This window comes from Equus asinus, chromosome 21 (assembly GCF_041296235.1).
Source record: "Equus asinus isolate D_3611 breed Donkey chromosome 21, EquAss-T2T_v2, whole genome shotgun sequence".
In the NCBI taxonomy this organism is placed as follows: Eukaryota; Metazoa; Chordata; class Mammalia; order Perissodactyla; family Equidae; genus Equus; species Equus asinus.
In genome coordinates, this window is record NC_091810.1 from 47913330 (window position 1) to 47930568 (window position 17239).

Sequence of the window (17239 nt, forward strand, 5' to 3'; positions counted from 1 at the left end):
CTTCTGGGCTCTCAATTCTGTTCCATTGATCTGTGTGTCTCTTTTTGTGCCAGTACCATCAAATGATTTTCAACAAGGGTGCCAAGACCAATAAATGGGGAAGGAATAATCTTTTTCAACAAATTGTATTGAGAAAACTGGATATCCACATGAAAAATAAAGTTGGAGTCTTATGTCGCACAAGAAACAAAAATTAACTCAAAATGGAATAAAGATCTAAACGTAAGAGCTAAAACTATGAAACTCAGGCAAAAACATAGGAGAAATGCTTCATGACATTGGATTAAGCAATGATTTCTTGGATGTGACGTCAAAAGCATAGCTGACAAAATAAAAAATAGATACATTGGACTACATCAAAATTGAAAACTTCTGAGCATCAAAGGACACAATCAACAGAGTAAAAAGGCAACAGGAGAAAATATTTGGAAATCGTATACCTGATAAGAGGTTAACATTCGGAATATATAAAGAACTCCTACAGCTCAATAACAAAAAACCAGACAACTTAATTAAAAAATGGGCAAAGAACTTGAAAAGGTTTTTCTCCAAAGAAGATACACAAATAGTCAATAAGCATATGAAGAGATGCTGAACATCACTAATAATTAGGGAAATGCAAATCAAAATCATAACAAGATACCAGCTCACATCCATTAGAAAGGCTACTATCAAAAAACTTCCAGGGGCCGGCCCCATGGCCGAGTGGTTATGTTCACGTGCTCTGCTTTAGCAGCCCAGGGTTTTGCCAACTTGGATCCTGGGCACAGACATGGCATGGCTCATCAGGCCATGCTGAGGCTACGTACCACATAGCCGAACTAGAATATACAACTATGTTCTGGGGGGCTTTGGGGAGAAGAAAAAAAAAAGAAGATTGGCAACAGTTGTTAGCTCAGGTGCCAATCTTTAGGAAAAAAAAAAAAAAACTTCCAAAATAGAAAGAACAGAAAACAAGTCTTGGTGAGAATGTGGAGATGCTGGAATCCTTCTGCACTATTGGTGGGAATATAAAATGGTACAGCCACTGTGAAAAACAGTATGGTGGTTCCTCAAAAAATTAAAAATACAATTATCATACGATCCAGCCATTCCATTTCTGGGTATATGCCCAAAAGAACTGAAATCAGGGTCTCAAAGAGATATTTGTACACCCACATTCATAGTAGCATTATTCACAATAGCTAAAGTTAGAAGCAACCGAAATATTCATCAACAGGTGAATGGATAAACAAAATGTGGTATATACATACAAAGGAACATTATTCAGCCTTAAAGGAAGGAAATTCTGACACACGCTACCTCATGAATAAATGTTGAAGACATTATGGTAAGTGAAATAAGACAGTCACAAAAAGACAAATATTGTATGACTCAATTTAGATGAGGTACCTAGAATAGGCAAATTCATAGAGACAGAAAGTATAATGGTGGTTTCGCAGGGGCTGGGGTGGGGAGGGAGAATGGGGAGTTATTGTCTAATGGGTATAGAGTTTCAGTTTTGCAAGATGAAATGAGTTCTGGAGATGGATGGTGATCATGGTTGTACAACAATGTGAACATACTTAATGCTACTGAGCTGTACATTTAAAAATGATTAAGATGGTAAATTTTATGTTATGTGTATTTTGCCACAAGTAAAAAAATAAATAAATGAAGTTAAAAAGAAAGGTCAGCTGAATGAACAGTGGTTGCCACTGAGCTTTTTTTTAAGCCTTTCTTTTTTTTTCTTTTTTATTTATTTTTTAATTTTTTTTTAAAGATTTTATTTTTTCCCCTTTTTCTCCCCAAAGCCCCCCGGTACACAGTTGTATATTCTTCGTTGTGGGTCCTTCTAGTTGTGGCATGTGGGACGCCCCCTCAGCATGGTTTGATGAGCAGTGCCCTGTCCGTGCCCAGGATTCGAACCAATGAAACAATGGGCCGCCTGCAGCGGAGCAGGCGAACTTAACCACTCGGCCACGGGGCCAGTCCCAAGCCTGTCTTTCTATTTAAACACAAGTCCTATTCATGATATCAAACACAACTTACTTGTATGCCAGGGCTCCAGCAAAGTGCTTCTGGATGTAAGTGTCCATTACAGGCCGGAAGTGGAAATATTTGATGTCTCGGAGCAGGTTGATGATGAATACCTGGGAGAAATGGAGAGTATCAGGGTTCACTGGAGGCCTCAGATGTATCCCCAGCAGGAAACAGAACTCTTGCTTCTTCAAGGAACATCAAACTATCAGTGTTTTCTCTAGTGTTCACCATGGGCAGTGAATGTAATATTTCCATTTTGTGTCTGTATTTCTGTCTTGTCTGTTCTATTCCTATCACCCCCAGCCTCCCAATCCAGCTTTGGGACTCATCTGTTTATGTCAGTGTTACTCTGAGGTTCTCTCTTTACAATAATGCTGGGTGGTAAAATACGGACCAGGGGAAGGTAAAACAATACCTATGTAGGTGGCATAAACACTAAGGTGTCTCAAAAAACTTGGAAAAGAGAGAAAAAAAAGATTGTCCTGTGAGCCAAATCAGCTATGAAAGGCTAGGCCCTTCAGAAATGGGGCTGGCTAGCCAGGGAAGCAAGAAAGAAGAAAAGCCAGAGGGGCAAACTATGTAAGTGCCATTTAACTCTCACCTCTGCTCCTCATTATAAGGTAGACTTACAGTATCCGGTTCTCCTTGAACATACAGCCCTCCTGTGAGACTGGATATATTAAGTAAATGCACTAAACATTCAAATCACTGTCCATTCTCACTAAGGAAACTTCTGAGACTCTGGTTCCAAAATAACTGCGCAGAGGGAGAGAGTATGATGCTCAGACCAGCACGAGTGAGTCTCTGCTTTTCCTGGTGGTTATATCCTACTTTGTAAGTGAAAAACAAGCTGTCTTGCTTTCTATATTAGTTTCTGGGCCTTTTGTTGGTGTAGGTCACTATTTCAGGGGTCAGACAACCTTGAAATAGTGATGAGATTGAATGCCAGAACTACAAAGTTGAGGCCTGGACCTGACCATGCTGAATTTTTCAAACTTGATTTTACAGAGTTCTGCCTGGTAGGTTGGTTAGTTTGTCTTCCTTGGGTGATATTCCTCAGTCTCTGTTCTATTGGAAACATCTACACTTTGTGCTCACTCACTCTAATAAATTTCTTCCCTTAGATTTTTAAAAATACATGACAGGAATAATTAATAAAAATGAAAAGTCAGGAAGGATGAGACTTACCAAAGACTGAAATACCAACAGGCCGTATTTCTCTGTATTATCATCCAAAATCACAAAGAGTGTATCTAAGATGTCCTGCAGAAACTGCAACATCATTAAAATCAGAGGGCTCAAGCTTTAGGACTCTGTACACATGGTCAAACTTGCATATATCAATGAATTTATGTCCCAATAAACAAAGTCAAAGATCTCCTAAGATCTCAAACTACCACTTAAAAATAATCTAGTACCCCACCTCCACCCAGCTAAGGGATAACTAGGTGGACTTGGGGTGTTTGCTTATAGCCCAAAGGACCTGGAGAGAGACCTAGAGAGGCTCTTTCTGTTGGGTAAGTGATAACTCCTAGGGAAAAACGATTACCTAAAAACATAGGACATCCGTATAGAACAGCAATCTTGAAATAAAAACAATCTAAGTGATTCTCACGGCAATTTCATTTTGAGAAAAAGAGCTCACTTTTCTGGGACCCCAAAGAGTTCAGGAGTCCCTTACTCTCTACTATGGCCTAACTCTATAGAGGACATTTGGATGCAGGTGTGGCAAGCTAGGCCTTACCTATAGAAACTATCTTCTGGTCTAGAAACTAGTATCCAAGAAGGAAGAATACAGCTGAGGAGGGCTGTCAATGAGGGTAAAAGATCTAGGAAGCACCGGTTTTTGTTTGTTTTTTTTGAGAATGTGCCTTTTTCTTTCTAAGATGCAAAAACCAGGGGAGAGCATAATAAATATTCAAGGATGCTTGGAGTCTTTAAAACTAAAATTTAACATTCCATTGGTCAAAATACAATTTAATGATACAATGTTTACAATTTATTTCAAAACAATATAAGGTGGAAGGTGTAGACAGAGAGGTTGATGGGCAGGATTGGTCATGGGCTGACGATAGTTCGGGCTGGGCGATGGGTACAGGCAGGGTTCTTTATACTATTTTGTCTACTTTTTTTTTTTTTTTGGTGAGGAAGATTCACTCTAACATCTGTTGCCAATCTTCCTTTTTTTTTCTCTTGCTGGAGGACGATTAGCCCCGAGCTAACATCTGTGCCAATCTTATTCTACTTTATATGTGGGTCACTGCCACAGCACGGCTTGACAGTGGTATAGGTCTGTGTCTGGGATCTGAACCTGTAAACCTGGGCCACTGAAGCAGAGCATGTAGGACTCAACCACTACACCACAGGGCCAGGACCTTGTCTACTTTTCTGCACATTTGAAATCTTCCAATAAAAAATAAAGAAATATTTTCAAATGCTCTTCACATCTCTTCTGGCTGGCTTGAGACAAACCATTGACGCCAAAACCAGACATGCTGGTAGGATGTTCTCCTGTAAGGAATATGACAACTCAGCCTTAAAAAGATCACAAACTTTTCTTAATACATTGTCTGTTTATCGGCTGATAGTTTTAATATGTTTAGAAGGAAAAAATGCCCTGAGCATGAATTTATCTTAAGTTTCAAAAACTAGTATTAGCTTGTTTGTGAAGAGTTCTTTCCAAAACTTATGATACTCTGATAAACTGATTAAAACAAAATTCATACAAGACTTCATAAAAGTACAAAGAGGTACACAGACTTTAAAATTGCTCCTCATTTGAAGACACCGTGTTGTGCATTATTGAGTCAATGGAGCTGTAAAATGAAAGTATAGACAGTGCATGTGTGCTAACTGATTTGATACTCGCAATGATAAAGCTAAGAATGCTCATCGATGGACAAGTTGCCTTCTTGAAGTTTAATCTCTATTTTATATTCGACTGCTCTTGCTGATCACCAAAAGGACCTCCATTATCCTCTGTAGAGTTCAGTCCATTCTGTAGAATCTACCTGCTGGGATTTCACCATCAGGAAGTGCCTGGGGGGTTTTTGAGCTAAAACCAGGTGGGAAAATACTCTACACAGTACAAAGAAGTCCTACAGAAAACAACCGGGGACTGGTAGTGTTGCTGTCAACCTGCTCAGGCCATAAGATGGGAAATGTCACCAGGTACCTGAAGAAAGCAGTTGAATCAGGGAGGAGACCTAAAGGAAGGCAGGCAGCATAAAGCACTGGGATTGTTTCTTGGAGGATGCTTTTACCATTAATTATTGTTCTGCTTTCTAAGAAGAAGTAGTCAGAAAATAGGGTTTATAACTTAAACATAGTTTCTAAAAGGTAATAAACCTAATGTGACACCTACTCTTAAAAAAGAAGCTAACTAAAAAAAAAAAGAAAAAAACTTTATTCCTACTCATCTAATTATATATCTTGAAAAATGGTCTTACTGGCAGAAATCAAGGGGAAGTAAGGCCTTCTGCCTAGCTGCTGCTCGCTCAGGCAGCGTGTGAAAACTGCGTGAAAGTCATACCTTAACAATTTCTTCCCCATTGACATGACGCAGCCGCCCTAGGATGTCCATGATCCGGTCTGGAAAGGCCTTCCATTTCAGCAGAGCAAGGAGGTCCACTAGAAAGTAAGCCCAAAAGATTGTGAGCCCTGTTATGTCAAGGACAAGTGACGCCCAGACTCTCCCAGACAAGGACAGGTGGGATCTAGAAGAACAGAAATAGCAGTATTACAACTCTTTAGTGCTGAGATCAAGGCCAAAGACACATCTGTGAACTCCAGATGTGCACTCTGGAGCTGCTAAAAACCATGAGAAACCTCACAGGCTGCTACTGCCAAGAGATTTAATGAAAAGAATCCTCTCATTGTGGCATGAAAAAGCAATAAATTCTGTCTCCCTTAACATACATTAGCAAAGTGGAACCAGCAACTGAGGATAGAGGAGGGCACCATCACCTACCATTCTGGGTGAGTTTGGTGGAGGACAGTTGTGTGGAAATAAAGAAAGACTCTTTGGTGCTGCGCTGGAAGATGAGGCTAGAGGGAATGTTAGGGCAGCCACTGTAGTCCTCTTTGCAGCAGGGCAGGCCCAGGTACAGAGCATGGTTGTTAAATGTGCTATTCTCATCACACTGTAGGCAAAAGTAGAGAATACAGAATGTTTCCTGAACCACACCACACATAAAAATCAGGTCCCAGGGAATTTCTGAGTTAATATTTGCTCTCATCTTTCTGAGGCTGGACCTTGGGTCTGAGGTCCTTTTAGAAGAGTGCTTTATGTTTAAGAAACTCACCAGGATGGCTCACATGCCTTTTAAAGAGAACATAGCAGGGCATGTGGTCTCTACCTGGTGTGCAGACAACCCTGATTGGCAGCTACACTGTAACAGCTGACAGAAACATGATCTCAAATAGTAGATCTCCAAATCTACTAGCCAGGGCCACAATGGCACAGAGGGGTTGGTAATGGATTTCTATTACTAGCAGAGTGGGAGGTGGGGAACAAAGGTCCTGCTGGCATTACTGGTAGGAGGAAGGTGACTGTATTTAGAAGACAAAAGGCTTCCCACAGCTGTCCTGCTGTCACCCACCAGTACACTACCCTGGATCCTCTAGCCCACCCAATGAAAACCACCTAACTGAGACTCATGTGTGAGAGTAGCCTCAGAGGGGTGATGGTTGGGATGAGAGATAGCCAGGCCCCATACCTTGTATACATAGAGCTCATGGATATCATCTGAGAGTGTGGTACCATCGTCCCGCATCAGGGGTGAGAATGCAAAGCCAAAGAGTTTCTTTTCCCCTTTGTCCTTTGCTGCAATCAGAGGCAAGTGTTAGTAGTTCTTGCTTTTTAACAGAAATCCCCCTTGTGCTTATCGCCTATGCAATTTACTTCTTTGTCCCTTACTTCTTTCATTAATTAGGTAGCAACCTGATTGCAGGAATGATGAGAAATGTACTGAACTGGATTTCCATTTATAAGTCAAGGTATGTGGGCTACCCAGACCCAAAGAGAAACTAAACTGCTGGTCTTGATAAACCAGGGGCTCTTTAAGAAGTAATTTAACACTTACAAAGGAAACACTCAAAGGGGAATGACATTGGCAATTACCCAGTGTCCAGGTCAGACACTAGGAAGGGTCAATACCAGACCCAAGGGTTTAAATCACTGTCCAAAAAGCAGTCTCTGATGACATCCCATTTCTAAGTGCCTATTTATTCATAACTCCTCATTTTCTTGCCCCAATAATAAGAACCCTCTTAATTCTGTTTCAGAGAGGAAAGAGTTACATTCATATCCTCAAAGGAATGTGGAGAGAAGTCTCACTCACTAGAACAATGTCTGAACTCGAAGCGCAGGTGGGAGCCCCGGAACCGGTCAATGGGGATGGGCAATTTGATAATTTCTCCCCAGCGAGGACTATTACTGTGGTAGAGGACGAAGGAATGGTAGGAACTTCTATTTGGCTCTCCTGAACCCAAGCTGATGCAATCCTGGAAGAGAGAAGCACCATAAGGTTCATCTTTGTGGAGGGAGTCCCTAGATTTCTGTGTGTCACTAGGACAACTTACTTTCTCATTTTACCACCAGGCCAAATTTATAAGATGAGAAAATTCATTTGACTTAAATTTAATACTTTTTGAAACAACTGTGTAGATGGTATAAGGAATCAGCAGTCCCAATGCTCCTTGTTTTCCTTTGGGCAGAAGTAACCACACACACACACTGCTCAATAAACTAGAGGGAAGCTGAGGAGTGTATACGAATCACTAAGGTAGGCTCTTCATCCTCACTAAGAAAGGGAACAATAAATTCCATGGGAGAAGTCAACTGCACATGGTACTTTACCAGGTCAGAAAAATAATTAAGTTACAAAGTGGAGAGACCTTTTTTCTAATCTTCCTCAGCCCAATGTTACACTGGCATTTTAGGTCCCTTGGTTGACTGTCCTTGGATATAAACAAGATAGACCAGATTTAGCTTGACCTAAGTTCCTAAATATTGCCATGAAGCAGCAGTCCTGGGACTGTCCATGGCCCTTCTCTGGAGGACAGGAAGCTTCAGGCAATATAATCAGGAGCGGCTCCCTGTCTGCACAGGGGTAGTGTGAACAGCTGACAGCTCTGCTGACCTTGGCATTATTCATGCAAGCAATGGATATGTCCTAGTTCTTGAGGTGGGTTTTTAAAATGACACACAAATCATTGTTTCTACCACCATTTCAACATTCTCCTACATTTCTTTCTAGCTTTAGGAGATGATTTTGATTAATTTTACCTTTTTCCTTCTGTAAAATGTGGATGACCACTCCCATTCTGCCTTTCTCACAAGGCTGTTGTCAACATAGAGAAGCAAGGTTTGTAAAAGACTGATTTGCCTTCCACCAAGTGCCATGCAATTTTTTTGCCACGGACTTCACCATGATATGACTGAGGGAAAAACTACATACTGACAATAGAAATAATAGCACTCCAAGTCTTTGCTTTCAATGAAGAGTGACAGAGGATCTTTGTACTGCATTGGCTAGAAATAATCTTTTAGGGCTTGAGTCTGCTACTGTCCCTTGTCATATGACTTGGTACCAGCAAGTGAGTACCTAAGTACCACCTCTTACCAAGGAACAAACATAACTTTCTGTATTAGCCCAAGGAACAAAAAGTGTGGAACCGAATAAGAGTTATCAAAAGTAGACAGCTTGATGCTAGACGGTACGACAGAGGAAGTAACACGCAGGATAGAACTAGAGGGAATAGGTCTAAATTGGAGCGGGAAGGATTCAGGTCAGACCCTAGGAAGAATTTCTAAAAAGGCTGTATGACACTGGAAGTCATTATCAAAGCATACTGTAGGGTTTCCTTGAAGAAAGGAAAAAGCAGAGAAGAATATGAGGTGATCTGAGTTCAGTCCTGCCTGAGAAGAATGGGTCTTTGAACAAAGTCTACAGAAGTACTAGAACTTTTACAGGGTTAGCCTCTATTCCAAACTGACTGGCAAGCCTTACCTTCAATATTTCTCCATCTGCATAAAGCACATACATGGTCACTTCAATGTTCTTTTGTACACTCTTTCCCCCTCTCTCGAAATCCCCCTTTTCCAGGGTTAGGTAAAGGTCATTGCGGATATCGCCTGTGGGGAAAGAAACGCCATGTCTTCATGACTACGGAAGCCACACCGCCCCATCTGCATGGAGGACCAGTCTAGCATTTGGATCCTCCAAGGATAAAGTGTGTGCTCAGGGCATTCCAAGCTTGGTTAATAACAATGGAAATTCTACCAGTATCAGTGCAGCAGCACTCAGGTTGGTTAGTCATGTGCTAAGTTTGAATCCTAAAGGTGTTCACCGCAGCTTGTCCAATGAGGGAAAGGACAGGGCAGAGAATCTTCTCTCAAATTACAGGTGTTTGTTCAGTCTCTCTCCCCTCCAGAATAGCTGTAATCTAAGCCTTCCAAAGAGGAAAGATTTTAGAATCGACAGGAATAATACTTATTTTAATCATGTCTATGTCTTTATTAATCCCTCCTCCTTTCCTTAAAAAAAAAAAAAGTAGTTTCTTTTTTCTCTTATAGGTTTTCTTTTTGTAGCCCTCAACCCTTATAACTAGAGGATAGTACACTACTTCTTCCTTCTGGAGGCTTAGCTCTAAGTCTTATTTCCTGCTGGAGTGCCAGGAGAGGGCAATGGACTGTCAAGTTTTTTTTCTTTTAGTTGCAAATGCTCTGGGAGCAGAGGACTCTCCAGAAGCACAGGTGCTAAAGCACTGCGGTAACAATCTGTTGTGCTTTTGTTGCTTCCCTGTGCTCTGACTCCAGCCCATTTTCCCCATATCTGGTGCTTGAGACTGGGCAGAAGCAACTCAAATTGTAAGTCTAAAATGACCTAAATCACATCTCCCTTTTTTAGGGGGGATAGGATTATCTGTCCATAAGTAAGAAGAGCTTATTTAGGCTGCTCTGAGTTTCTAAATCTGTAACATGACCAGTTTTATTCACACGTTCTAAAGAAGAGCTTTCGACTTCCAACAACAACAACAAAAACATAGCAAAGGCTGTGGGAAAAAAATCTTCAAAGGAAGAAAATGGCAAAGGAAAACAGGTAAGACCAAAGTGAAGATGTGTTAGCAGCCTGAAGAACTCAATTGAGAGGTGATGGAACAATTACCTGGCAAAGCAAGCCAATTCAGAACCCAGATATTCTTTCTGCTTCAGTTCTTAGAAAAACTGGCACATCTAAATATGTTCATTACTTGGAATCACAATGACATAAACAGATTTTGCTTTTGGTAAGTGAGCTTTCTGGTTTGGTCAGATACATAATGACAGCCTTTTTTCTGCACTGACTTTGTCTCTAATTGTGGAAGTGTCTGAATGTCTCTTATGTATGAAACAATGATAGACCAGGACTGGCATGTATCTTGGGCTTTTGGGGTCTTCACCATCAGACTTTCCATTCTTCAGGTCACCTTCCTATTCCAAGACTGAAATCATGGTTATTTGGTCGCATCATGAAGTTCTCAAAATACTTTGGCTCAAGTGAAAGAGCAGCCTGTGAAAAGCAATTAAGTATTCTCTGACAGCCCAGAGAACTTACTCTAATTTGTGAAAGCCATGCTGTTCCCCAAACAAACAGCCCTGAAACTACTATGAGGGGAAAACGAAAATGTGTTCTGAATATCACACATAAGTGCAACTGCTGGGAAGGTGGGACAGCCATCAGGGTGTCCGTCCTTGCAATCCACACAGACTTTCTTCTGGGTTGAGTAGAGCCTTCGCTTTGACTTCTGATGAGTTTGGAACTTTAATCTGCCTCTTTTGGACATCCTGCTTGGGCCCTCATTAAACATCATTAAAATAGCACTCAGGTGTGCAGGTATGATAGGGAAGGCAAGCAGGAGAAACTCAAATCTATCAGTTTTCTCTGTCAGGACAGAGGCTGAATAAAATCAGTTCTGAAAGTAAAATTCAAAATTAACTGGGAACTCTTTTATGAGTTATTGCTATTATAATAGGATAAATCAGGGGCTGGCCCCATGGCCAAGTGGTTAAGTCCATGTGCTCTGCTTCAGCAGTCCAGGGTTTCACCAGTTCAGATCTTGGGCACGGACATGGCACCACCCATCAAGCCATGCTGAGGCAGCATCCTACATAGCACAACCAGAAGGACCTACAACTAGAATATACAACTATGTACTGCGGGGCTTTGAGGAGAAGAAGAATAAGAAAAAAGAGAAGATTAGCAACAGATGTTAGCTCAGGTGCCAATCTTTTTTTTTAAAAAAAGGATAAATCAGACATCTCGAATTTTAACAACTGAAACAGACATCTCAAAGCTTTCTTCTGAGAAAAGCCTTTTAGTCACACATTACCTTTTCTATGGAATTTAAATAATCATTCAATTTCTAGGCTGATTTGGCATAAAATAAATAGTCTAGAGAATTTTAATGTCTAATCTAAATAGGTACTTTATTTAAATATTATCCTGGTTTAAACCAGCACTCTCTGGAAGTTATTCTCAAGATAATCCATGTGGCTTTTTTTTTTTTTTTTTTTACATTTTAAGAATCATAATCCTATTTGGAATAGTATTAGAACAAATCCAAAATCTTTCCACTTGAGATTCAATGGTAAAAACAGTTATCATCATTATAGATTTTAAGTTTTGTAATAATCTATTCAAATGATTTTAGTAGGAATTAGATGATATTGGGCTTTTTTAAAATTGAAGTAACATTGGTTTATAACATTATACAAATTTCAGATGTACATCACCACGTGGCTTTTAAAAGCAGATGCTGACTACCAGCAATAGAATTCTAGCTTGTACAAATATTCCTAATTTCTGTGCCTCTATACACAAGTTAAACATGTTACAATAAACATGTCCTTCAAATGAAATATTGCAAACTTTTCCCAGCAATATATGATCTAGAATACTAATACAAAACTGGGCACTGTCTTAGAAATTGATAATGACAGAATTTGGTCTGTTTTGGTTTTATGGAGTGAACTCATAGTTTCTGGGCAGCTCCCCCAGGGCATTTTAAACCAAAATGCCAATTTCAAATGGAAGGGCTGAGTTAGACATTCCTAAGTTTTCATTCTTTTAAAATTTTCTATTTAAACAGAATGCCTTTGGTCATCATCTAGCTTAGAATATTTATCGATACAAGTAACTGTATCCTCTTGAGTTATAGACCGAAGCCTCTCGATTTCATCAGATCTTTGGCTGCTCTTTATTTGAAGAAGAGATCTGCCTAAATGAGGGCTGTTCTCAGTCAGAAAAGATGTGAGGCTGCCTTATGGGCTGGAATTTTGCAAATTATGGCCTCAATTTTGAGACTAGGACTTTGTGATAGTTAATGTTGCTGGGGTCTTCTTGTCAAAAGTTGTCTGGGGGATCATTTAAATTGAGCTCTCCACTAATCCTCCTGGAACTAGAAGAAAACCCAAGAAGAAGCAAATGTGAAAAGCTCCAGGGCCTGCCTTAGAGATAGTCTCCCAGGGTTCCCTGCTCTTAAGTTGTCCCTATTGCATGTTACACGTTCACAAAACCTACCGGTGGAATCATGCCTTTGGGTTAAGGCGCTGTCTCCAAGAGGCTCTGCAAAGTTTAGCTCTAATTGCCAGGAAATATTACCAGAAGGGGGATGAGGACAGGCACATTACAATGGGGGTGGGAAAGACAAGGCCTGAGCAGTGGTTTTGAGGTTAGTTTGTAGCACATTACAATGGGGGTGGGAAAGACAAGGCCTGAGCAGTGGTTTTGAGGTTAGTTTGTAGACCACTGCACAGCTGGCTATATTTTAATCACCTAGTGAGCCTGTTAAAACTCTATCTCTAGCATCCACCCCTTGAGATTCCAGTGGATCTTGGATGGGGCTTGTGTACATATATTGAAAAAAAAAAATCACCAGATGATTCTGATGCTCTCCAGGGTTTAATACCAGGGGACCAGGACCTGGGGGTCTGCTGGGAAGATACTGATGAAGTTTGGCTGGGGGTTGGGGACTGCACAGCTCTCAGGCAGCATGGAGGAATGCTGGAAGGGGCAAGGGAGGAGGAGGCTTTTCTGCAGGGAGTAGGAATAGGTATTGTTGAGGGTAGGCCTCCCTCCCCTTGTTAGATGTCCTCTCCTTCCTAAGTTGGGCAGTGCATCTTACAGCAGCAGCAATGCCTTACATCTCTGAGTGTTTAGTGCTCAGATGACAAGCAACAGAGTTTCTTGAATGCAAAGATGAATGAATGAGGCTGTTCTTGTAAGAGGGCCTGAGAACAAATAGTCTCTGTCCCTTTCACAGTTTCACACAGTAGCCAATGTCAGCTGTTAGTACAGCTGCATGTCAGGGAACTAGGGACTTAAGAGTAGGCAGAGGTTGACAAACTTTTTCTGTAAGAGACCAGATAGTAAATATCTTAGGCTTTGTGGTTCACATAGGTCTCTGTCACATGTTCTTTGTTTTCACAACCCTTTTAAAATGTAAAAAACCATTCTTAGGGGGCAGGTAGTACAAAAGCAGGCTGCTGGCTAGATTTGGCCCATGGGCTATAGTTTGCTGATACTTGACTTGGAGTGTCTGTGTCAAGAACAGATTCACTACATTGCAACCACAAACCAAAAATCCAGATTCCTATAAGTCTACACAAACAACTGCTGGGAAGGAGCAGCGTAATGAACCTGAAGCCATCTTACTACATCAGGGATTGGCCTGAAACATTCTGGGTTCTTACAGAGTGAGAGGTCTTAGAAGGAAAAAGTGCTTTTCAGCTACCAGAAATCTTAGCAGAGCACTGTGATAGAGCTGCATCCAGCAGTGACAGAGAACTGTAACTCTCAGTGTCAGGTCTGATCCTCTGAAGACTCTGGAGTATGACTCTGGAGAAACAAAGCTCACAATATCTTTGCAGGTGTCTTCTGAGAGCAGTCTCCATAAAGGTTTCCAAACCTCTGAGGTTCACCTCAGAAACCAAAGCATCTGTTAGCAAGAGACTCTCTTGCCAGACACTCCAGCCTGCCTTGGAGTTTTGGGGCCAAATGGGTCCAGCCTATGTTGAATTCCACCCCAGGAGAAATTATACAGGACAGCCCATACAGGTCTGAGCACTCAGTCTTGTCTGGATTGTTTATTATATTCATACTCCTTTTGCATAAATTACTCACACCACATATTAGGAATCTTGGGGTTTAAGGATAATAGTATTTAATACTACATTACCTATATGTTGTCTACCTCTAGATAGGATTAGGAGGGGCTTCTATGGATAGTGCTTTCTTTCCGTTAAGGCCATATAAAACTAGAACTAACTTTCCTCCAGCAGACACAGCTGCTTGCTCAGGATGGCGACAATTCTATTTCTTGGCAGGATAGGAATGAAGTCTCTTGACAGCATTCATGGAAAAGTGGAGATGTTAACAACCATTCAATTTGAACAGTTTCAGGCATATGACCAATGTTTTATTTTGTTGTAGTTATTATTTTGAGGATGAGACACTTGGGGGGACTTGTTTAGAGTATCCAGAAAAGATAAGTTCTTTATTTTTCTAACCATGTCTTCAGTGTCACACTTCTACTGGTTTCTATTGTTACAAAGTCAGTGATGTTCTCTGCTCTAACAAGATGACAGGCATGGGTATAGTGTGACACTATTATATATAGTTATTCTTTTCTTGGGCCAGGGATGTGATGATCTTCCAACCCATTATGGGTCTGGATGTGATCATTCCTAAACTATCCCTTACAGATATTGCTAAAGCCTCATTTGACACTAAGTCTAACCATGGTCCTATGAATCTACTTGTGGTGCATACTGTCATCACTCCCCTTGAGGAGAGCTTTCTTTCAAAAGTCATGTCTGTATCTGTTTGCCTTTTGTACGAGATGTGTCCAGCAGAACTGAAAAGAGAACCCCTCTGGTTCTTTGTAGCTTGGGATAAGCACTACTCATTTTCCTTTCAATGGGAGTAGCTGATCTGTCTCATAAAAATCTTTTCCTGTAGCTATACACCTAGGGTTTATTAAGGTTTTCTAAACATTCCAATTGTCTTTAGTTTCCTCAGATCTTAATGAACACCCAAAGTAATACACAGTCTTCTAGGCTGGGCTGGTAGCTTCTTTTTTTTATGTCTTGTCAGTTACCTCAAAAGGTGAGGCTGATGAAAGATTAATAATGTACATGACACCCCAACCCAGTTTTGCAACATTCCATGAAACAAATGAAGATGGAAACAAAGCAGGCAAAAAGCAGACAGGACATAAAAAAGCAGGAACTTACACCCAACTATCTTCATCTCTGCACCAGAAAGAAAGGGGCGAAAATGAGGGGACAGCACAGAGAGAAACAAGAACAATTAAGACAAACAAGAAAAGAGGAAAAAACATCACTTGCAGGTCAGTGATGAAGCATGCACTTTTTATCAGGGGTCAAAGCAAAGGACAGAGTGTATTTCTGAGTACAAGGGCAAGAGTCAGAGGGTCCCTCAGAGGGATGCCATACCTGCACAGCTGCCTCCTAACGGGCAAGTTCAGGGCAACCCAGAGAGGTGCAGTACTTGTGCCAGGTCTAACCCAGGCAAAGGCAAAGCATCTCTAAAGCAGAGTACTCTCTAGGACATGGTTCTCAAAGGGTGTCCCAAACCAGTAGCATCACCATCACTTGAGAGCTTGTGAGGAATGAAAATTGTCAGGTCCCACCCTAATCCTACTGTATCAGAAACTCCTGGGGTGGGCCTAGCAATCTGTGTTTTTCCAAGCCCTGCAGGTGATTCTGATACATACTAAGGTTAGAGAACTACTTCGTTAGGAAAAACTTAGTCATCAGCTAGACCATACTAAATCAAAGCGCAGATTTCTTCTGACAAGACTGAAGACCATCTAACTAATAGAAACTTAGCCCTTATTGCCCACAATAAATGATAACCTTAAAAATTCAAGGCTTGGGGCCAGCCCCGTGGCTGAGCAATTAGGTTCGTGTGCTCTGCTTTGGTAGCCTGAGGTTTTGCCGGTTTGGATCCTGGGTGTGGATGCAGCACAGCTCATCAGGCTGTGTTGAGGCAGCATCCCACATAGCACAACCAGAGGCACTCACAACTAGAATATACAACTATGTACTGGGTGGCTTTGGGGAGGAGAAGAAGAAGAAAAAAAAGAAGATTGGCAACAGCTGTTAGTTCAGGTGCCAGTCTTTAAAAAAAAAAAAAAAGGCTTAGAAAACAAATTAAAACGTAATTTCCACAGAGCCATGACAGAACTAAGTATTTCCTATGACTCCAGGGAACAGACTTTCCAGGAAAGCAAAGAACTAGAGAAAGAAGTAGAAGGTGATGGTACATCTCTGCTGGCTTACACATGGTCTGGAGAAGGGTAGAGCCCTTTCTTGAGCAAGAAATTTTAAATCATTCCTTTCAGTTTACAGTCTTTTGGCTGACAGTTTTCTTTAAAGTTTTATTTTGGCTAATTCTGACAAGTGAGTCAATGGGAACAGTGAACTTCATCTTGTTCACCTGGAATACCTGTCCTGCTCCAGTCTTTCCCGCCCATCTACTTGAAAAAAGGAAAGGAGTAAGAGTGTGCTATAGAGTTATTAACTTTTGTACTGAACTAAAATAAGTTTGGAGGGAAGGAGGAAGTATTCATAGAAATACGGTGATCAACCAACAAAAGGCTGTAAGTGCTCAGTTTCAATATTAGGCTTAAATTCCCATATCTATTTGTTCTTCTATAATCTAGAACGGCATTTTCCAGTTTGGCGTGCCTTCTCTGAGACCTCCCAGAATACCAGCAACAGCGCTCTTGCCTCTTGTTCATTACCCTGGGTCATGAGCAGAGCTAGATGGCTGTGAAGTCAGGGCCTCAGATCTCCCGTTCACATTAGTCACATGCTGTATATGTAAATACCCATGGAAAGCAATGGGAGACTATCAGAAAGATCTGTTTTGAAATGGTATTTTGGATATGGGTATGGCTAGAGCCTGTCTGAACTCTGTAACTGTAGAGAGTTATAGCTATTTACCTCAGAGCTATAAGCTATGTCAATATGCTTTGACAAGGACCTATTTGGACCATCCTGACAAAAAAGACCTCTCCAAATGAGTAACTGGTAGTTACTGCTAAATGCTGGGTAATTTTAAAACAAGGATCATAAGTTCATAAGTAATTCTATTTTTTACATTTACTCTAATTTCTCCGATTTATATTGAAATGTTTACAGTTA

General features: G+C 40.9%; 1 protein-coding gene across 15 annotated transcripts in view; it reads right to left on the minus strand.

Moving 5' to 3' along the window:
• The window catches only part of DOCK3 (dedicator of cytokinesis 3), a 438078-nt gene that overhangs the window by 83714 nt on the left and 337125 nt on the right, over nt 1-17239 (minus strand). For all 15 annotated transcript variants that reach the window (XM_044754125.2, XM_044754132.2, XM_070493006.1 and 12 more), the window contains 7 exons: nt 9036-9160; nt 7365-7527; nt 6741-6847; nt 5993-6164; nt 5555-5652; nt 3211-3294; nt 2032-2132 (listed from right to left, as the gene is read on the minus strand). In XM_044754125.2, the coding sequence (XP_044610060.2) occupies nt 2032-2132; nt 3211-3294; nt 5555-5652; nt 5993-6164; nt 6741-6847; nt 7365-7527; nt 9036-9160 (850 nt within the window). The remainder of the gene's footprint in view (nt 1-2031; nt 2133-3210; nt 3295-5554; nt 5653-5992; nt 6165-6740; nt 6848-7364; nt 7528-9035; nt 9161-17239) is intronic.